The sequence below is a fragment of the Balaenoptera borealis genome (genome assembly GCF_965194805.1).
Source record: "Balaenoptera borealis genome assembly, chromosome: 11".
Classification (NCBI taxonomy): domain Eukaryota; kingdom Metazoa; phylum Chordata; class Mammalia; order Artiodactyla; family Balaenopteridae; genus Balaenoptera; species Balaenoptera borealis.
This window is the reverse complement of record NC_138868.1, coordinates 2,229,552-2,250,817: the sequence shown is the minus strand read 5'-3', so window position 1 is coordinate 2,250,817 and position 21,266 is coordinate 2,229,552. Positions and strand designations below refer to the sequence as shown.

The 21,266-nt window shown below is 64.2% G+C and overlaps 1 protein-coding gene and 2 long non-coding RNA genes across 23 annotated transcripts in view; 1 reads left to right on the top strand and 2 right to left on the bottom strand.

Annotated features, from left to right (window-relative positions):
• Window positions 1-9,528, bottom strand: part of SLC67A1 (solute carrier family 67 member 1) — a 25,967-nt gene extending 16,439 nt beyond the window's left edge. Inside the window, exons 1-6 of one of the 21 annotated variants that reach the window (XR_014231537.1) lie at window positions 7,873-8,235; window positions 7,610-7,698; window positions 6,853-7,043; window positions 4,754-4,851; window positions 3,691-3,792; window positions 3,065-3,197 (exon numbers count right to left, since the gene is read on the bottom strand). Coding sequence is in view for 17 of the 21 variants with exons in the window: in XM_082341990.1 (XP_082198116.1) it covers window positions 3,065-3,197; window positions 3,691-3,792; window positions 4,754-4,851; window positions 6,853-7,043; window positions 7,610-7,698; window positions 7,873-8,065 (806 nt within the window). In the remaining 4 variants the exon portion in view is untranslated. Of the gene's footprint in view, window positions 1-3,064; window positions 3,198-3,690; window positions 3,852-4,753; window positions 4,852-6,852; window positions 7,044-7,609; window positions 7,699-7,872; window positions 8,243-9,082 lie in introns of those variants that run through there. The other 20 variants (XR_014231538.1, XR_014231539.1, XR_014231540.1 and 17 more) reach the window with 20 other exon arrangements.
• LOC309605780 lies at window positions 7,050-19,825 on the top strand. Its single transcript, XR_014231544.1, has 2 exons — window positions 7,050-7,378; window positions 18,642-19,825. It is a non-coding gene; the product is annotated as an uncharacterized lncRNA (long non-coding RNA).
• On the bottom strand, window positions 11,363-21,266 carry LOC309605779. Its single transcript, XR_014231543.1, has 3 exons — window positions 20,314-21,266; window positions 15,288-15,477; window positions 11,363-12,938 (listed from the first exon to the last, which is right to left on the bottom strand). It is a non-coding gene; the product is annotated as an uncharacterized lncRNA (long non-coding RNA).

Below are 21,266 nucleotides of genomic sequence, written 5' to 3'. Positions count from 1 at the left end.
GCCAGCAGAGAGGCTGGACAAGGGAGATGGGGCATCTGCCCTTGCCATGAGGCATCAGGGTCCTGGAGCCCACCTTCCCTGGGCCTTGGATGGGGACTGGGAGCTCCATGGGGGAGTCTTACCCTCTCCGGGGCCTCGGTTTCCCCACCTGTCAGAGGAAGTGTATACGGCGCCTTAGATCTTGGGATGAAAGAAGGGAAGCTCAGGAAGGTGAGGGCAGGGGTGGGGGTGAATTTGGAGGCTACTGGGAGGGAGAGGGAAGTGCGTGTGCCTTCTGGGTCAGCAGCTGGGCTGGAGAAAAGGGCAGGAGGGAACGTGGGGTGGGGCTGTCCAGAGGAGGCCTCTGTGTGTGTGGGGGGGGGCAGGCAGGAGGGGCGCTGGCAAGGTGAGGAAGGTTGCCCTGGGCCCACAGTAGCAGGTGGCTGGGCTGGGAGGTGAACTCCGAGTCTGGGCGCTGAGAGTCCCGGTGTGAGGGGCAGCTAGCGGGGCTCCTCCCTGCCCCGTCTCTCCCTTCCCAGCACCCTCCTCCCGCCCCTGGTGCCCCTCCTTACTCTGCAGCCCCTGACCCTCTTTCTTCCCTCCCTGGGGACACAGAGGCCCTCTTTCTCTTGACCCTGGTCCATCTACCAAATCAGGCTTCCGCCCTCATCGCACATGGAGAGAGGCGGCCCTGGTTCAGGAGGAATCCGTCACGGGCTCAAGGTCCCATCCTTGACCCACACGCCTGGATGTCTCCCTGGATCGCCCTCCCTTCTGGTCCTCCTGGTACCTTTTCCTGATCCCCGGCTTCTAACATGAAGTGCCGGGCACCAGCCTCCATCTTAAGCAGTTCCCAGGGCTAAGAAACCACCCACTCGAGGACACGGCCCCACTGTCCTCCAACTCAGACTCCCACACCCAGCCACCCACCCTGGGGTTCCTTCAAGTGTCTGCTGAGCACCAAACTCATCCTGACGGAGACCCAACTCCCGCTGGCACCCTGGCAGCTCGGATCTCAGCGAGGCCCTCGGCTCCCCCAGGGCCAGCCCCAGAGTCTGGGCACGGCCTTGAGTTCACACTTACACCCCAGCCACCAGCAAAACCAAGCCAGAACCTGCCCCTGCCCTCTCCCCACCACGGCCATCCCTTGTCCAGCTGCCGTCCTCTCCCACCTGGACCGATTCAGGAGCCCCCTCGCTGGTCTCCCTGGGGCGGCCCCAGCCTCCACATTCTCGACACAGCAGCCAGGTCATCCCCTGCCCCTGCTCATCCCTCCCAGGGCTCCATGGCCTGACCCACTGCCCACCCCTGCTCCTCCACTCCAGCCACACGGGTCTTCTCGCTTCCCCAATCTCGGGGCCTTTGCACTTGCTATCTCTTTGCTTCCCCAGATGTCCTCCAGCCTGACGTTACAGGAATGCACATCATGTTCATTTCATCTGAGGACTCGCCTGTCCCGTTCACCACTGTATCCCAGAACCTGGAATCCCAGGGGCACTTACTAGGTGTTCAATAAACATCGATGGGGAAACGAATGAAGCAGTCCTGCCCTCCGCGCCCCCGCCTCCTGCTCACAGCACTCAGCAGAGCCGGCCACCCCCAACCCAGCTCTGAGGAAGATGACAGGGAGGGGGTGGGGGGCGGAGGCCTTGAACAGACCTCCCTCGAGAGAGGGAGCTGCCTTGACAAGGCCACTGTGCCCTCCTGTCCCCCAATCCCTGGGGATCAGCCATCACCCCGCTCCCAAGTCTGGGGCTGGTCTGGGGGCACTCAGGGAACCTGGGGAAACTAAGGTCCCCAGGGGCATAAGGTCATTCAAGATGGCAGGGCCAGGTGCTGGCCTCATGCTGAGTGCACGCGTGTGTGGTTCAGACACCAGGAAGGCCCCTCGCCTGAATGGAGGCCCAGGGCAGCTCATCCAGGCCCAGGCAGGGTGGGCGGGTCACCAGCTGGCACAGGGCCTCCACCCACAGCTGGGCCGGGCACCTGCCCCCCCAGAGCAAAACCAAAGTCTTGGGCCTGAATGAAGGTAAGGTGCAAAGTCCATTCCTATGTAGGAAGCTGGTTTTGAGTGGGTGTTGGAGCGCCTGGGGGGAGGAATGGGGGTGGGGCAGCATAGGGGGCAGCAGCAGAAGCGGGGTCTTTCTCCCTGGCCAGGCAGGACCTCTCCAGGGCCAGGTGTCCTAAGTCCAAGGGTATGCACCCCTAGGGCCGCTGGAACAGACGGCTCTGTGCAGCCCCACTGCAGGGTCAGTCCCTGGAATGGGGTCCACTCTGCAGACCACATGTGAGAGCTGCCGCCCACGGGCTCTCAGGACGCTGGGCAGGAGCTGAGTTTAGCCCCCGCACCCCTGGGTGCGCAAAACTGGGGGGGGGGGGCGGGGTGAGGGCAATAGAGACCTTTAGTTCACACACACTAGCTTTTTACCTCCCGCAAGCCACCCTCGCTCCTTCCAGAGGCAAGGGGTCTGGCTGCCCACAGCATCCCCATCGCAGGGAGGTGACGGCACCATCACCCCGCCCCCAAGGCCTGCCGTCTGGTTCCTTTAGGTTCAGCGTGGGACCTTCCAGGAATGAGCTGCCCGAGCGCACGGACCTGGCGGGACTGCAGCGTGCGGCGACGGCGCCCCCAGCCGGCCGCCCCACCCACGTCTTCCGGCCCCGCCCACGTCTTCCGGCCGCGCCCACGTCTTCCGGCCGCAACGCCACTGCTGGCCACGCCCGTCTGCCGGCCGCACTGCCCCCTGCCGGCCACTCCCTCGTTTGCTGGCCGCACTGCCCCCTGCCGGCCGCGTCCCCGCGGGCCCTGCCCACCACTCCTAGCTAAGCCCTCGGACCCCGCCCACCGCAAGGCCACGCCCCGGATGGTCACCCCCAGCTGTAGGTTCCTGCAGGTCACCCTCCCATGGAACCCACCCGCTCAGCGTGCACATGGGGAAACCAAGGCCCGGAGAAGTGGCGGGGCTGGGCCGAGGGCCGGAGCGCGGCGCAGAACCGACCCAGCCTTGGCCGTCCTGACCCGTACCCACACCCCGCGTCGTCGGCCCGCCCCCCCCACGACAGGGTCCCCGCCCCGGACACTCACCCGCACGTGCTGCTCAGGGTCCCGCCGAGCAGGGAGCCGAAGATGACGCCAACGCCGAAGCACAGACCCAACCGGCCCAGGGCCGCGGGCCGCTCCTCAGGCGCAGACAGGTCCGTGATGACCATCTGGGCGGCTAGGGGGTGGGACGGGGGGCTGACAAGCGCGGCCCCCTCGCCGACCGTCTTGTGGCCTATGGACCCAGGCCACGCCTCGCCATCCCCGCACCCCAGACCCGACCCACAGGCCACGCCCTCACACCACTCCACTCCTCTGACCTGCCCCCTCCCCCAGCCACCCCCCACATCACCCGCGGGACCCCGACCTGCCCCCAGGCCGCGTGCTCCCCACCCTGGTCGCGGCACAGGCCACACCCCATCATTCCTCACCTCGGACCTGCCCCCTTCCGCGGGCTACGCCCCCGCATCACCCCTCCATCCCGGTCCTGTGCTCCAGACTAGACCGGCACCCTGGGAGTGGTCTCCGCCCAAACCCCTGGCTCAGGCCACGCCCACACCAAGCTCCCCCGCCTCCCTCCGCTCCCACCCTTGGCCCTGGCTATTCCGACCCGTTCCCGCCCCCCACCCATAGTCCTCCAGCAGGCCGGAAGGCGCCCTACCTGGCCCTACCTGGCAGCGTGTGCATGAGGGCGCCGGGCAGGCGCGAGGCAAAGAGTAAGGCCACGCCAGGCAGGGCCGGGCTGCAGGCGGCCGCCAGGAGCAGGTAGAGCACTGAGGATGCCAGGAAGGAGAGCGTGAACGCTGCCCGCGCCCCGCGCTGGTCTGCGAACCTGGGGGCCCCACACCTGTGACCCTCACAGGCGTGAGGCAGGCTTCCCGCTCCTCTGCCCCACACCCACCCCTTGGGACTGCCGGGGAACCGGGCCGCAGTGCTCCCCCGGGGCTGATCAGGGAGGCCCGGTGCTGCAAGGGTGGGCGGGGGCGCCCAGGGCCCTGCTGGGCCTGTTTCTCCATCCTTCCAATGGGGCAGTTTTCAGTGACCTCGGGGGTGGGGGGGTCTGACCCACACGGTCATTCCCATGCCTATGTGAATAACTTGTGGGATGCAAATGGATCAAGGGCCTGTGCTTATTTTACAGAAAGCGCTTCCCAGGCTCAAGCCTGGGAAACCGCCCCCCCCACCCCTACCCCGGGGCCCCTGCTCTGTCCGATGTTACCAGGTCTGGAGACCCTTCTTTTCTGTGGAGTAACTCTAAAAAATCTGACTCCTGCCACGTTGATCTGTCCACGGCAGGCTTTGCGAGAGGATGTCTGCTGTCACGTCCCTGAGCCCAGCGCCCCCGCTGAGACCAGTGGGAGTCTGGGGGGTTCCAGTCCCCAGAATATTCTTTTCCAGAAAAGTTGCTGGTGGGACCCCCCGGCTCAGTGGGGCGGGGCATTTATAGCCATGAGGGTCTCACCAATTAAATCCTCTCTCTGGGTCTGGCCACAAACCAGAATTCGTGGAAGTTAGGGGTGGGGATACCCTCGGAGCAGGGGCTTAACCCAGCCTTAAAGGGACTAAAGCCGCTCTGTGCCTCGGGCTGGCGGTCCGTGAAGCAGGGGCTGCTGTCTCTCTAGTGCGGCCCAGTGTGAGGTTTGGGAACCTGGCATAACCCAGGCCATGACCTCCAAAGGGCGGGCCTGGATCATCATGGGATGAGGGCCCCCAAACTTCCCTGCCCCATGGTACCTGCCAAACACGGGCCCGCCCAACAGCTGAAGCACGCCAAAGATGGTCTGCTGGTAGCCGAAGGCGACAGAGTCCAGGCCCAGCCTCCGGGACAGGTACTGAAACATAGGCAGGGTCCATGGGAAGGGCCTGGGAGGACCCCAGCATCTGCAATCTGGGGTCCTCCATGGGCAGGGCGTAGGAGGGGTAGCCCTGAGCAGGGTGGGAGGGAATTGAGGGTCTGGCTCTGACCACTCCGCAGTGCACCTGGGGGGACCCGTGGCCCTGGGACTCAGCGGCCCTGGGGTAAGCGGCTGCTTATCTTGTAGCGGGGAGCCCAACAGGGGCTTTGGGCCCAGGCTCCAGGGACTCGGTACTCGGTGAAGGCAGTTGCTGGCCCCTCCTTCCCCTCTTTGGGGTACACCTCAAATGGGCAAGGGCAAATCCTTTTACTCTGGCTCTGCACGTGGTGTCTGAAAGCACCTGGAGCTCAGCACGTCCAGAACTGACTCCCGGTCTCCCTCCAAGACCAGCTCCTCTGCTCCACTGTTGATGCTTCCACCCTTCCAAGGGTTCCGGTCCAAATCCGCAGTGTCATCCGTGAGCCCCCTGTTTTTCGCACACCTGTATCCCATCCATCAGCAACTCCTGGGCTCAGCTCCTTCTCCCGTCTCCAGCATTTGTCCCACTACTGCCCCAAGGCCTTTGCACTGGCTAGCTCACCCTGTGTCTCTTTTAAGGCTTTGCTCAGGGTCGCCTTCTCAGGGAGGCCCTGCTGACCCCAAGCCTGCCACATTCCTCGGCACCCCCAGCGCCCTTCCTGCAGCACAGTCTAACTGTGCATTGTTTACTGCCGGTGGGTGTCACCAACGCTCAGGACCGCCAGCGGCAGGGGCGCACGTTGCACTCGGCGGTATTCTTAGTTCTGAGACCAGGTGCTCAGAGTGCCTGCGAGCATTTGTTGAACGAACACATGCGTCTCTTGGGAGAGCCAGTGGGAGGGGAGGTGGCACCAACAGCTGCTCTGTGCCCCGCGTGCCAAGGATTTCAACTGTTCTCTCATCGCCCCAGCACCAACTCTCCAAGGGAGGGATGGTCGTCACCCATGTTATGTTGAGGACAGCAAGGCACCTGCCCTGGCCACCTGGTTGCCAAGGAGAGGAGAAAGGGCTCAGACGAAGCCATTCGGTGGAAGTGAGCTGGGCTTGGGAAGCGGGGGAGTTGGGCTCACTGTCTGGCCAGGGAGCCCTGCCAAGGCCGGAATTGTGACAAAGGCAATACCCGCTCCCACCCAGATCCCCAGGCCCAGGCTGCTCATCAGAATCTCCTGGTGAGTGGCCAGTGGCTAGTGCCATGGTCCCACCCGGACCAGACAGATAAGGATCCCTGGGGCTCTGGGTCTTCCAAAGTCCCCTGGGTGCTATTGCCCCAGGAGGGTGAGACCCCACAGAGCGGTGTTGAATGAATAAACAAGAGTGCACGGAGGAGGAGGATGGGTGCCCGGGCCCAGCAAGCCACAATGGCCACTTAAACCAAGGGGGAGCTATGGCCAGGCAGAGTTCCAGATCCAGGGAGGCGGCAGAGAATGAGCTGGATCAGTCCTGCCCTAGCATCCTGGTTGCAGAGACAGAAGTAATCTAATGCCATGAAGTACAATGCGGGGTGTGGGCAAGCTGCGTGAGGAGGGACCAGCCAGCACGGGAGGGCAAGTGACTCCGGGCACCTGGCAGGTGTTGGAGGGAGGGCCCCGCCTCGGAGGAGACCTGAGCAGAGGCCTGAGTGGGACTAGGAAGTGAGTTGAGCAGGTGTCGGGGTGGCGGACCAGTAGGGCAAATGCCCCCAGGTGGGGCAGAAGGAACAGCCCTAGGGCAGCCGTGGGGAGGGGACTGTCATGAGGACAGGTGGTGGTGCAGCCAGAGCCCAGGACATGCTGAAGGGGGGTGTCCAGAGGCACAGTTCCCAGGTGCCTTAGCTTAGCTCCAGCGTGGCAAGGGGCCCCCAGCGAGAGGAGCCTGGGCAGCATGAGGCCCGACCCCCGGCCACCACCAGGGCGGAGGTGGAAGGTGAGAGGGACGGTGGGGGCATGCTGGTGGCCAGGCTGCCTGTGGAGGGGTACTCACTGGCATGATGGAGAACTGCATGAAGAGGCAGGTGAGCTCCAGGGCTGCCAGCACGTACATGAGCAGCATGACCCAGGACAGGTCCAGAGTGCCAATCCCGCTGGGGGACTGGCCCTGGCCCCTGGAGGCCCTGACTTCCCGCATCCTGGGCAGGCGTTGCTGGGAGACCCCGTAGGGATCCGAACAGGAGGCTGGAGGAGCGGGCAGGGGGCAAAAGTCCTGCTGTGCTGGGCAAAGGTGCTGAGTCATGGGGCAGGAGGCAGGAGGCCCTGACAGGGCCCGTGGGAGAGGACGGGGATGCCGGACGGGGCATCTCCAGCCCCTCGCCGTGTGACCTAGGGCCAGTCTGGCTCTTGGAGAAGACCACAAGTGGCTCTCCCCCTCCACGACAGACAACTCTGGGTCTCTGGGCACACAGCCACCATGGAAGCGGAGAGAGGGACCCTCCCCCCCAGCATGGGCTGGTCTCAGTGCCCCATTTTTAGAGGGAAACAGAGGCCCAGAGTGGTTGCCGACTGCGGCTCAGGTAGGTGACTCCTGTGGGTGAGGGGCTGGCTGGGTCTCTGTGCTGGGGGGTTGGGGGGGTCTTCAGGCCCACAGTGCACCCTCCCCCCGCCAGTACGGAGCGGCTTTCAGCGTGCGGCCTACTTTGCCCAGTTCCTCCAGCCAGAACCAGAGGGGCTTCTGGAGTGGCCTAGGGGTGGGGTTGGGCGACAGCTCAGCCTTGCAGGCCCCCAGCGGGGCAGCTCCGCCTCACCTCCGGCTGCGGGGCCCTGTCTTCTCCCCCGGCCCCCATCGGCTGGATGAACACCCGGTACAGTTGGGCCGAAGGGCGGCCTTCAGAACCTGGGCCAGGGGTGGGGATGGGGTGACACCAAGGAGGGGACCCGGGGTGCGGGGAGCTTGGCGGGGAGCGGGCCAGAGACTGAGAGCAGCGGGTCAGGGGCACCCGGCTGGCAGGCGCTCGACACCGCGCGGGATGTGGGTCAGGGGCCGCCCTGCTGGAGCGAGCTCGGGTACCTGCCTTCGCAGGGGTCAGCTTGGGCACCGTCCTGGTGAGGCGAGCCCTCCTGGGGTGAGCTCCGGCCTGGCCCTTCCGGGGCAGGGCTCGGGCACCCGCCCTCTCGGGGGACCTGGGACACCCACCCTCCAGGGGTGAGCTTCCCCGCCCCGGAGGCTGAACCCCGCCCCCTCCCGGCCTCCGCACTCTCATTGGCCAAACCTGACACGCCCCCCGAGGGCTCCGCCCCACTCCGCGGCGCCAGACCCTAAGCCGCCTGCTCCCTCCCCGGGCCGGCTTTGCGCGGACCGGCTCCCTCCAGCTTTTCTCCCAGGTCCTCGGGGGAGGCGGGAACTCAGATCTCTCGAGCAGCACTGGTGTCCGGTCCGGGCTTGGGGTGGGCAGGGTGGGGAGGCGGAGGGGGCGGAGGGACTCGAGACGGGCTGGGAAGAAGGATGGGAGGGGGAGGGGTGGAGGGAGGGGTGGGGGCAATGCTTGTCTTGCCCCCCGGCTTGCCCCCAGCCTAGGACCTGCAAAAAGACCCAGAGGAGGGGCAGGGAGACAAGAGCATTTCTGGGAACCGCTCCTGGGCCCCTCCCCCCTCCCCCCTCCCCTCCCCCCCAGAGCAGGAGGCTGCTGGGAGTTCCTGAGACGCCGGTTTTCCTCATTTCACTCTGCGGCGACCTCACCGGCTTGGTCAAGGCCATCAGAGCCCCACGGTATGCAGGTTCACATGGCTTTACGCTGTCCCTCCGCGGGACCGGGCGGGGCCCCCTTGCAGCCACGCAGAGCCCCTGCTGGAGCCCCCCGGGGGCACACAGACTCCCCCTTGGGTCCAGGCACGATTTCGCAGATAAGTAACCAGATGCCCATGCAGGACTCTGCTACTCCACCACCTGCCCCGCAGCCCAGAGCCAGGCCAAGTGTCAAAACCAACATCCCCTCCACCATGTGCTAACCACAGCTCACCAGTTTTGTAACTTCAGGGTCGAGAAGCCTGAGGCAGGAGGGGCAGGCAGCCTCAGAGCCGCCCCTGCAGGGCCCGGGAGGGCAGGCCAAAGTCCAGCAGTTAAGCCTGGAGCCAGGGAACCCCAGGCCTGCTGTGGGGCCTTTCAGGGAGGGGCTGGGGGCCCTAAGTCTGCAGGGGGAGTGGGCCGTAGAGTGGGCCTGAGGTGGAGGAAGACTTCAGCCCAGATGCGTGGGGTGGGCGGGAAGGGGCTGGTTACTCACCTCTCCCTGCGTCACACACGGCCTACGGTGGCGTGGAACTGGTTGAAGCAGAAGCAATGGGATCCAGCCTAAGTATCTGTCATGACAGGCTCTGTGGGCAGGGAGCTTCTTGGTCCCAGGGAGTGTGGGAAAAGTGCCCTCCTAGCCCTGCAACTGCACTCCCCCTGGACCCACTCCCAGCCCCGGGGCGCTCACAGCCTCTCAGAGAAACGTGCTGAAGTTCTTCCGGGTGAGGCTCATCTGAGCAGGGCTGGGGAGGAGGGCTTCTCAGAGGAGGTGACACCTCTGTAGAGTCCTAAGGATGAGCTGGCAGGATCCAAGGGGCTGGAGTCCCCCCCAGCACCACCACACACGCACTGCCTGGCGATGGGCTGCGACACAGGCGTGTACAGGCGTGTGTGTATGCACGTGGGTCTGCGTGTGTGGGAGAGGGCAGATAGTACCCAATACGTGGGACGCATAAGGAAATGATACACTGATTGCAAGCACGTAGGCTGCCTCTGTGTGCCGTGGAGCCGTGGCAGGGTCCTAAGCTCTTCTGTTCTAGAAGGAACCTCTAGCTGATCAGGGACCAAAGGGGGTGGGCCAGTGTAGAGACGCTTCTGCAGTCCTGAGGAGGGGGACGTGGACTTGAATAGGAGGTGGCAGTGGAGCGGGAGAGTCTGCAAACGTGGGGAAGGCGCAGCTGACGGAGTGTCTGGGTGGTGTCCATCAGCTGAGAAGGAGCCAGGGTGTGAGTGTGGGATCTCGAGGGGAGAACCTGCTGGGGCTCAGTGCTCGAGGGGGTGGAGACGTGGGTCACACACAGGTGCAGGAGCGTGGGGTCTGAGCTGGAGGTACCACAGGGCGTCTTCTGCATCGGGATAGTATTTAGGGCCCTGACTCAGGACGAGATGAACCCAGGAAGGGGTTGATGCGGGTCCAGGGAACAGTGCCTGTTACTCTTAACTATTCCCCGAGGGGCCCACCTCAACGTCACCTCTTCAGGGACGCCAGGGAGGTTTTGGCTGGGGCAGGACCGGGGCTGGGGGCAGGTCTCCGCCAGAGCTTACCTTCCCAGCCCAGGTGAGGCACAGTTTCAGGCCTTGGCCAGCAGGAGGGTGTCCAGACCCCACAGCAGCACCTGTGCCCCTCACAGCATCCCCAGGAGCTCAGGCTCAGCTCGGTGGCTGTCCTTGAAGTCGCATCCTTACGAGGGGCACCCCAGCCCACCGCAGGCACCGGGGGCCTGGCCTCAGTTTGTGAGCACCATCTTGGAGGCAGTTGGTTAAGGGTGTGGGAGGGCGGGTGCAAAGCCCCTCTGCAGATGCCACAGGAGGGGCTGGGCTGGCAGGTGCCGAGAAACCTTCCAGAACTGCAATCTGTGACTAGGCTCCTGGGGTTGGAGTCTGGGCGGGGGCTTCTCGGAGGAGGGGGCAGGGGCCGGGCCTTGTGTTGGTTCCGACTCAGCCCGTGGGTGGGTTCATGGGATTGAGGCCTTCAGGACATGGCCTGGCCACATCCCCAGAGGAGGCTCTGCCAGCCAAAGGGGGCTTCTCTGCTGGCCTCTAGTGATGCAGGGACCCCTGGCCCCAGCGTCCAGGCAGAGGCAGGGCAGCAGGCTGCTCGGGGGGCAGAGGCCTGGGGTCCCACCTCTCACCCAGTAGCTCCGCCCTGCACCTGGCCCAGTGCTGGGATGCAGGGTCCCACGTGGTGAGGTGTGGGTCACTCAGTCCAGGGGCTCATGCCAGCCGATGGCCACAACTGAGAGAGAAAGAGTCTTGGCGGGGAAGCATGGCTGAGAAGTTTGCTGGAGGTGGCCTCAGGGAGAGAGGCCTGTGGACCGGAGACCCCGGGGCCCTCAGGTGATGGCTGGGGTACACTGTGGGATGGCCGTGTCCCCTTTCTACCACGACCAGAGGAGAGGAGGACCAGGGGACCTTGCTCTTGGGACCCTCAAAGAGGTGCCAAAGGCCCCAGCTTGCCTGGGACGTGGGGCTTTCCATGTGAAAACAGGAACAGTCCTGGACAAGCCCGGCCAGCTGGCCACCCTCCCTCTCGGGTCCCTGGAGGCCAGACAGACTCACGCTGGGCCTTGACCTAGAGGAAGGAAGGAAAGACGCTGGGGTGGGGGACAGCCCGGGCAGCAGAGCAGGGGCGGGCACTGCAAGGTCACAGGCCCCATCTCCAGGGCCCTGGAGGAACACCTTACCCCAAGTTCCATACCTGGGCAGGAACTACAGCTTCAGAGGAGAGGGGTCCATCCAGGAAGGCGTTCGGGGTGGGGGGAGTGGCAAGCAGCTGGTGGTCTGGCCTGGCTGCGGCCCGGGGGGCGGGGGTGGTGAGAGGGCAGAAGGGCAGCCTGGAGTCAGGAAAAGATGAGCCTTCCAACTTCACGGGAAAGCAGGGCTCAGAGACCGTAGCCGTACACCTGTTCACCAGGCTGGGAGGGCGGAAACCGAGGCAGGACACGTGGCATGGATGCGCTCCTCTCCATGTGCTCCTGGTGCCTCAGTCCCCGAAACAGGCACATGCCCGAGGGACCTCGAGGGGCCCCACATCGCCCCGAGCACCACCTCCTCCTGTCCTGGTCCCTCATCCCCCATTAGGAGGGACCGCCCCATGTTCTGACCATCCATCCCACACACAGCGCCTTCTGGAACCTCTACCCATCGGAAACTCAGTCGAGAATCCAGGAAGAAGCAGGAAGGACTTCCAGGACCCCAGAAGAGAAGTCACAAACCCAGGCACCCCTTCTTAACCCTAGAGAACCCCCCTGGCCGGCACCAGTGCCTCCCCCTGCCTGGATGGCAGTTTCAGGGAGCCTGGCTATTTGGTCTCTCTTGGGAGCTGCCACGCTGACACCTCAAGAGGTGACAAGCGGCAGCTCCCCTTCTGGGCACCCTGGGACCTGGTGGGGGAGTTTCTGGGGCCCCTGCTGCCTCCCACCCCTGGGCCTCTGGTCCGACGCCCAGCTCGGGGGCGGCCAGGTCTCACACGCATTTTGCAAACCGGAGAAGTATGAGGGATAGCCACGGCCTCTCGCCCTGCCCCTTCCACTGGGACTCAGCCCTGCTGGATGGACCGGTGAACACAGACGAGGGCACAAGTCAGACACCCCTGGTCCAGGCCCTGATTTGACAGTCGAGGAGGAGGGGCTGCCCAAGGTCACGCCGCCAACAGTGACCGAGCCGGGACCAGACTGGCTCTGCAGGCAGCCCTGCTGGGCCAGCATCTCCACAGCTTACCTGGCTTTGACAAGCATCTCATCCTCTCAAGCCTCAGTTTCCCCATCTGCAAAATGGGACAACGCTAATTCCTCCCTCGTAGGATACACGTGGGGATTAAATGAGGCAATCTGCATGTAAATTGCGTGGCCGGGGCGGCAGCCTGGCACAGAGAGGGTGTGTTGCCAGCAACAGCAGGGTACCGACCAGGGATGCGGCTGAGCATCGGGCGTGTGTGCAGCCGGGTGAAACAGCCTGTGTCACATGAAGACAGACCCACCGGTCACTGTGATCTGTGTCCCACAGAGCCCCCCGGGTCGGGTGGTAGCACTGTCCAAGCTGCTTGTTATGTAAATACTGCTTCATCCTGTCTGACAGTTTATTAGGGAACTGCACATGATTTGGGGGTACAAATGCCTTTGTTGGGGTTGGAGTCTCCCTGCCAGCCCATGGCCCTGGGCTCAGAGCAAATGTCCATCCACTTTTCATTACAAAGGCAGCTGGTGGGGTCCTCAGTGCTCGGCTGTGCCCTGCCCACCCCTCTAGGTCTGGAGGGAGAGACCGATGATGCAGAGGGTGATGCCTCTTCTCAAGGAGGGGGCCACTGTGCCAGGCACGTACGGACATGGCCTCCGAGCCTCATCAGGAGCCTTACAGATGAGAAAGCAGAGGCACAGAGAGGTTAAGCGATTTGCCCAAGGTCACACAGCCAGGAAGAAGCAGTCACTCTGCTCAACTCCAAAGCCCACAGATTTGCCCCTCGACCAGGCAGCGCCCACTACCTTGCCCCCTGCCCCATTCCTCTTGCTGTGCAAAGATGCCACCGGCAGGAATCTGGGCCCACTGGCACCGTGGGGGCAGCCGTGGGCTGTGGTCATACCCTCCTGTACCCCCAGCAAGGGCCTGCTGCCTCTCACCCCCCACCTGCACTCCAGGCCATGAGGCACCTCCTGGCACCATCCTCCGAACTCCCCTCCCTCTCCTTCCTCTTATCCCCCATCCCAGGCTCCCGGAGCCCTCATACCTGGCCTCTCCCAGACTCCCAGCCCCTGGCTTGGCGCCCCGTCATTACCTGCTTCCCTGACTTCCTCGCCTCGCTCCCAACTGCTGGTCCTGGCACCTGCATCCACCACTCAACCACAGGACCCTGGACCCCCAGCTAGAACCCTCCGGGGCTCCCTGGTGCCTTCAGGATGTAGCCAGCTCCTGGGCCAGATGGATCCCCAGGCCCTGCAAACCTGCGACCCTCTCCAGCCTCCATCCAGCCCCCACCCAGCCCATTCCCTGCTCACTCTCTGGGCACCGGCTGCGATGGGCTGCGAAGGCCCTCAAGGCCTGGGCATAGCCACCTCCCTGCCTGGGACCCCCCTCCCTTCCCAGACTCCTCCTCCTCATCCCAAACCTGGGGTGGCCCCTAATGGGGGCTCCTGCTGTATCCCACTTCCCACCATCATAGCACAACTGCCCCAGTAGCTGTGGAGGTTCAGGGTTTGTGCCTGACTGTGGGCAGCTTGGAGGTGGACCCCAGGCCTTCCCTGGCAGCCCACAGGGTTCCCTTAGGGTGTGGGTTTATTTTTGGGGTGTGGACAGCTGATGGAGATTGTGGGGCACACGTGTCCCTTCAAGCCTGCTGTCTTATCTGCTGTTCCCCCAGCCAGGCACTTCTGCCCTGAGGGGCCTGTGTCTGCCCAGATGCCCGCTGGGCCTTAGCTCCCAGCCTAGAAATGGGAGTTATAGTTATTGGTTTGGTCGTTGATGTTGTTAGGTGGGCCAGAGTCCAGTTCCCTGACCAGGCCTGAAACCCGGGCCCCCCCCAAGTGAAAGTGCCCCGTCCTAACCACTGGACCACCAGGGAATTCCCCAGTTGTGCTTCGTAAGGGAAGGTCCACATGCGGCCCCCCAGGCCCAGCAGCGGGGGCAGGCAGGGGCGGCCAGGTGCAGGCCTTGCAGAGAGATCCAGTGACCAGCGGCACTGATGGAGGGAACAAGGCAGAGGACGCTGGGGTGAGGCCTGGCCCCTAGCAGGACCTGGCAGGAAGAGGAAGAGGAGGGGCTGGGGATGAGGAGGGGCTGAAGGGCAGCCGAGGGAAGGAGGGGAGGGGAGGGAGGGAGGGGGGAAGGGAAGGGAAGGGAAGGGGCGAAGGGGAGGGGGAAGGGAAGGAAAAGGGACGGGAAGAGGGGAGGGGGAGGGGAGGCTGAGGCCCTCACCTGGGGTCTGTAGCCTCTTTGTCTCTCCCCTCCTTGGCTCCCTGGCCCCCTGCCCACCCTGGAGACAGGAGAGGCTGCACGCTATTTACCACTAAGGTGTGAGTGACACCCCTCACCCCAAGCACCTTGGGGTGCTGGGATTTTTTTGAAACTGAGGCTTCCCCCCTCCACAGCCTTGACTGGCCACAGTGGGCAGACCTCGCCCCAATCTTAGCCTCGAGGAGACTCAGGGTCACAGAGAGTGAGGCCCTTGGCCAAGGCACCCACGGGGTGAGGAAGAGTGAGGCGGGCAGGCAGGCGGCAGTGGGGGAAGGGGGTGGCTGGAGGCTGCTCAGGGTCCGCCCTCCACTTTCCGGCCCCAGTGGGCTGGGTGGGCGGGCTGCTGCTGCTGGTGGTGGTGCCCTTTCTGGACACCAGGGGGCAGCAGGCGCCCAGTTTGGGGCCTCAAGGCTGCTGCCGGCGGGTGGGGAGGCGGCCTGGGCTGGTCTGGCCGGGGGCCCAGGGGCTGCCGCTCACACTGGGGACGGTTGTGGTCCCCCTGCCCGGGCCGTTGGGGGAGGGAGGGGACAGGCACCGCTTCTGCGGAGCCCCTCCTCTTTGCAGCCCTGGCTTCGCCGGGTTGTCCTGCTTTTACCTCCTGGCCTCTGTCCTGATCAGCTGCTGCTCACCTTGGAAACGCTGGGGGGGGGGGGTGGGGAGGGGGGAGGGGGGAGGGGCGGGAGGGAGTTGGGCAAACGTGGAGAGTGAGTGGATGGGGCAGCGGACGGAGTGGTGAGGGCTGTCCTCCTCACCTGACCGTGGACGGGCAGCAGGCAGGCGGCTGCTTCCTCATCCTGCCCTGACTTGCGGTGGGAGCCTGCTGGGGGTGTCCCAGTGCCTGCGAGTACTAGGTGCTCAACTAATGTCTCACATGAAGTCTCTCCGGAAGCCTAGGAAGCCCCTGCCTCTTGTTCCTCCATGGCTGCGGGGGTCCAGGTCCTGCTGTGGGAGGGGTGGGGACCATCACGTCTCCTGCCTGGCATTTCAGCTGCTCTGAACACCACGCGGAGGTGTTGGAAGCAGGGTGGGAGAGGGGGTCCCTGGTGTACCCTGTGGGTAGAAGATGCTGACTCACAGGGGACCCCACTAGCTCAAGAAGACTAGACAGGAAGTTGGGGGGGCATGGTGGGCATGAGGTCTGGGAAGGGGGGTCATGTGCTCATCCCCGATGTGCTTTTCTTGCTGTTTCCCTGGCAAAGTGAGCCTCTGACCCAGGGGACCGTCCGGTCTGTGTCCTGCGTGGGGGGAGGAGGAGGGGGCCCTGGTGGGACTCAGAGCTGGCCACAGAGGGTGTCTGAGCCGGGCCCTGAGATCCTCCTCGGTGCCTGCACCCTGCCCCAGGAAACCTCCTCAGCCCTGGGAGGGTCTGTCTGGAGCCTCGGATGACCAGTGGTCCAGGGGCTCCTGGGACTTTGAGGACCGAAACCAGAAAAGTCCCAGTTAAGGCGGGAAGAGGGGGTCCCCCTGCTTGAGACCCCGGGGGTCGGGGGGAAGCAGCCCCGGTATATTTTGGAGATGGGGCGGAGGAGCTCTCACGTCCAAGGCTGTTCCTGTTCCCCCGCTCCTCCCCCAGGGCTGCCCAGCCCCTCCCACCGATTCGGGGTCGGGGGGAGTGAGGACCCCGGCCCGGACCCCGAGTACAAGGCAGTCCCTGTAATCGGAGCTTTGGATTCGCGTTGTGCGGCTTGTGGACAGTCACCGGAGGGAGGCCGGCACCTGCGGAGGACGTGCCTGGCAGCCGCCCCGAGAACAGCCCGTCCTGGGGGGGCCGGGGGCGGGGCGAGCCAAGCGCGGGAACTCGGTGCGGGAGGAACATTCTCGCTGCGCGCGGGGCGCTGGGCCCCTGCCAAGGGCGCCAGGAAACCTCCCCCTGTGTGTGCGCGCGCGCGCGCGCAAGCACAGAGCTGGGCCGATCCGCCCGTCGCTGGGGGCTGGCTGGTTGATCTGTAACTCTCCATACCCCTCGGGGCCTCCAGGCCCCATCTTACGGGGGAGAAGGTGAGGCTCAGAGGGGCAGCGGCCTCCCCAGGGGGCCAGCCAGGCCGGCCCAGGGCCTTGGTGAAGTGCGCCGCTGGGTGACGTGCTTTGACTCCCCGGGCACACTGGGTGGGCCGCTGGGGCGGTGAGGGCCTTACCCTGGTGGGCGGGAGGTGGACAAGCTAAGATCTGCACGTGGGAAGGCCGACTTGGCTGAGCGGGAGCTCGGTCACCTCCCTGGTAGGATGAACCCCAGGGGTTAGCCATCCCTGGGAAGGGCCATACACCCACATGTGCCCGCCCCTGGCTCCAGGGCTTGTGGGGGTATTTGCGGGGGTGTCAGGGGAAGTTAACCTCGGGACCCTTGACTTCTTTCCTCTCCCGCTTTTGTGCCTACCGGCCCCTCATAGCAGTCAGGGGGAGGGGCTCAGGGCTGGGCCAGAGGCACAGATCAGCTGCCATTGAGCGCTGGGTGACTGCAGGCAGGTTGCTTAACCTCTCTGAGCCTCAGGCTCCTCCCTTGGCAAATGGACATCAAAACGCCTCCGTCTTCAGGTTCTTGGAATGATTAAATGAGGGAAGGAGGCCAGCCTCAGTGCAGGGCAGGCTCGAGGTAGCTAGTGTGGTCACCATTTGTCACGTCCTTCCAGACTCCTCAGACAGGGCGGTACCCTGGATAGCAATCGGAGAGCTGTGGGAAGGGCACAGACACAGACGCCCCTGCAGGGTCCCCAGAAGCACTGCTGGGGCTGGGCCCTGGCACACACACTGCCCCAGTGGGTCCCCAGGAGAAGGGAGGTTTGGGGCAGCCAGAGAGGCCGCTGGTGCCGAAGTCAGCCACCAGGGGGCAGCACGCGGCTGAGGATGGCGTTTCCCCGCCACCAGAGACCAGGTTCGGCCACTCATTCCGGCAAGCATGTTTCTCCTCCCTGGAAAAGGAGCCCACAATATCCACCGACTGTGGGGTGTTGTGAGGACTAAACGCCCCCGCCCCCCACCCCGGGCCTTAACCGCTGTAAGCTGGAGCAAGTCCTTGAATCTTCCTGAACCTTCCTTTCCTCACCTAGAAAATGCCAACCGGGATATACCCGTGCCATATATGTGAGTCAGGGGAAGTAGTGTCTGTAACGGATGACTCTCACTTTTTAGTGACTGAAGATGCAATGAAAGTTTGTTTCTCACTCCCATCCTGGTCAGGTGGGTGTGCAGAAGGCGCCGCGGGGCTGGTGGCTCCGCTCCACGTGGGCTTTCAGAGCTCCTGCCGCCTGCAGGCTCTGCTGTCCCCAGGGGTCCCCCCTCACCCCCCCCCCCCGCCCCCGCCCCCGCCCCCGCCAGTGGGGAGGGGAGGAGGAGGACCGCTTGGTCGGTTTTGATGGGCCCCGCCTGGAAGTGGTGCAGAGCAATCCTGCTCACGGTCTGTGCCCCCCCCCCCCGCCCCGGTCGCAAGGGGGTTGGGCACGTGGGCTTTCTGTGTGCTTACAGGAAAAGGCAAACGTTTGGTGAGCTCATAGCTTTTACTCTGCTGCTCCTAGGCTGGATGAGGTGAGAGCTACAGAGATGTACCTGCAGGATGCCAGCAGGGGGCCTGGTGCTTAGGACTACCACCCCCTCCCCCTGCAAATAGGCTCCCCGTTCCTGCACATGCAGGATTTGGGGTGGGGGGTAGGGTAGCCACGCCCCTCCCTGGTTCTGCTGTCTGCACAAACATTGTTCCTTTTAAATGCTTTTTCCCTTTGGATACATTTTAAGTTACAAAAGCAGAGCCTGGTTGTTGTACCTAGACAGACATTTGCTTGTCAGAGCCCCTTGGTGGGGAGGACTGGGCCTCTTAGTGCTGGCCTCGGCTCCCAGCCCTCCCCACCGTCTGTCCCTGGCGCAGGGAGGGACTCAGCCTACTACTGGGACCAGCAGGTTCAGTAAGCCAGTGGGTACCATCCTGGATCAAGTTCAGGGTCACAGACTCAGAAGGTCACCTCCCTGCCCTAATGAGGTGACTGAGCGAGGAGGTCTCCCCATGGCCCCTGGAGAAATATAACTAGGACACCAGGCAGCTGGGGGTGGCCCTGGCAGCTGACCCAGCCTCTGTGTCTCCAAGCCTCCAGCTCTCCGTTCCCTCCCCCGTAAAACAGGTGAGGCCCAGCAAGGGATCCACGGACACCATCCCGTGCAGGGCTCGGCTGGCTGAGGGCTCCACAGCTGCCACGCTATGTGACCCAACATGTATGGGATGCCCACTGCCAGTCCCTGGAGACGGAACTCCAAGTCACATGCTGTTGGGCTTGTCACTGTGGGGGCCCTGGGACCCATCTGCCTGAACTCAGCTGGCACCCATGGAGGTGTCTGGTGTGCACCCAAGGCAGTCGGGATGGCCCTCCCAAGCCTGTCCTCGGACCAGGCCGTGCACGCGCAGGGCAGGGTCGCAGGAGGCCTGGTGCAGGGTCAGCTCCCGTAATTTATGAAGTGTGCACTAGGTCCCCTGCCCTTGGGGGGCCCAGGGCAGACAGGTGTTCATGCCATGGGGCAGTCCTTGCCAGGGAGGAGAGTGCTGGCTCCGCTGGGTGTCCAGAGCAGGGCTGGGAGGGGGCTGGCTTCAGTCTTGTTGGAAGGGAGATAGCGGAGGCTGAGCCTGGGCTGGGGCTTGGCTCCTTCCCTGGCCTGCCCTCCCAGATGGCTGAAGCCAGGGCATCCTGACCTCTTGGGAAATCCTGGGGGCCGTGTGGTTCCATGTTTTGTGGTCACTACCCACTGTGGCCCTGTGCATATGGCCTCTGGGGAGACTGGTGTGGCCGTGGCACTAGGGTGGGGCAAGGCCCTGCCTCCTAACTCCAGGCCAGGTGATATCAGCCCCACCCAAGGGGTCCACAGGGCCAGGGGAGTCTCTGTCATCTTATTTTCCCGAAGATAAAAAGTTGTACTGGACTTCCCTGGTGGCACAGTGTAAGGGGACACGGGTTCAAGCCCTGGTCTGGGAAGATCCCACGTGCCACGGAGCAACTAAGCCCATGCGCCACAACTACTGAGCCAGCGCTCTAGAGCCCGCGAGCCACAACTACTCAGCCTGCGTGCTACAACTACCGAAGCCCGCGCGCCTAGAGCCCGTGCTCCGCAACAAGAGAAGCCACCGCAACGAGAAGCCCGCGCACTGCAACGAAGAATAGCCCCCGCTCACTACAACTAGAGAAAAGCCCACGCAGAAACGAAGACCCAACGCAGCCAAAACTACATTAATTAATTTAAAAAAATTTGTACCAACTGGACTTGTGGAAAACTTGGAATAGAATGCACAAAAAAGAGTAAAGAAATATAACACGAATCATCAACTTTGGTCCTGCTGTCAAGAGCCAAGAGTGGCAACGTGCCCTATCCCTTAGCTGGGCTGATGGCCTCTCCTGCTGGCCCTCATTCCAAACCTTGCCTCCACAAGCCTCCTCCAGGACACGTCTGCATGTTAGCAAGGAGTCCCGCCCCTGAAGGGACCTGGAACCCACCTGACCCTGCGGGGGAGGCAGGCAGGTTGGGTTGGGTCAGCCCCAGCTCACCTTTCTCACTGGGCTTGTGGGCTCACCCAGGACAGGGGCTGGGAGCTCAGGGCCCTCCTGGGCCCTCCAGCAGGTGCTTGGCCGTCCCCCTCCCCGCCTGAGCTGCTGGAGGCATTTCCTAGGCTCCCAGCCCTGGGACAGGCTGGGCCAAGGGGAAAGCAGCAGAAAGTAACGGTCTCCTGTGGCCTGGCCCAGATGGGATGGCCACTGGGGACAGCCAGGGGCCGCACCAAGGAGCGGGGAGCAGGGTCATGGGCCTTACCTGGCAGGTCCTTCCCTTTCTGGGCTGGCTGCTTCTCTCCTTGACACTGTGGTAGGGCCCGCTGGCTCGCATGCCCTGTCATTCATTCTTAGGTGTGTACTTCCCAACCAACACGTTTCCTGGGCACAAATGAGGGGGTGCTAGCCTTCCAGGATGGAGGCAGAGAGGCGCAGCTCCTATAAGCAGCTGGACCAGGGCTGCCTGGGTGCCCTCGCGGCTGCTCACTGCTGCCCCTCCGCCCCCACCCCATCTGGCGGTTCCCTGTGTGACAAGGGATAAGCCTGGCCCAGAGGATCAGCGTACGCAGTCAGGGTCCCAGGCTGGGCAGGGCCAGGCCCACCCTAGTGGAGAAGCCTCCAGCGCCCTGTCCAACAGCCAGCCAGCCAACCCCCGGCCTGGCCAAGCCTGAAGTGGCTGAGCACCCACTCAGTGACGTAGCTCAGGATGTCACAGGGTGCCTAGCTCAGGATGGGCACGGCCAGTTTCCCATCCACTGGGCAGGACGGACAGCCCCAAGAGCTAGAGTCTCCAGACCCTGGCTCCAGGCGATTGTGGGCCAGCTCTCAAGGTGTCTGCCACTTCGCCCTTGGAGAAAGAGTGGAGCAGAGCCTCCCTCCCCCGGCCCCCCAGACCCCTCTCCCCGCTCGCTCGTGGGCCTGAGGTCTAGCAGGTGTGTTAAGGCTCCAGGTGCGCGGAACCCTGCCGGGGACACAAGCCTCGGGCGCAGCAGGCCGCGCGGGGGCAGCCGAAGACCCTATCTAGCTCCAGCCAGGGACGAGCTGGCCGCGGCGGGTTAAAGGCCCGTCAACTGGCGCGGGAGGCCCAAGGGCGAGCGCGGGCGGCGGGGCTGGGTGCCCCCGGGGGGGGCGAGTCGGGCCAGGCCGAACGCCGGTCTTGCCGGGGGTCGTCGTCCGCCGCGCCCGGTAGGGCGCGCCGGCCGAGGTGGGGGGGGG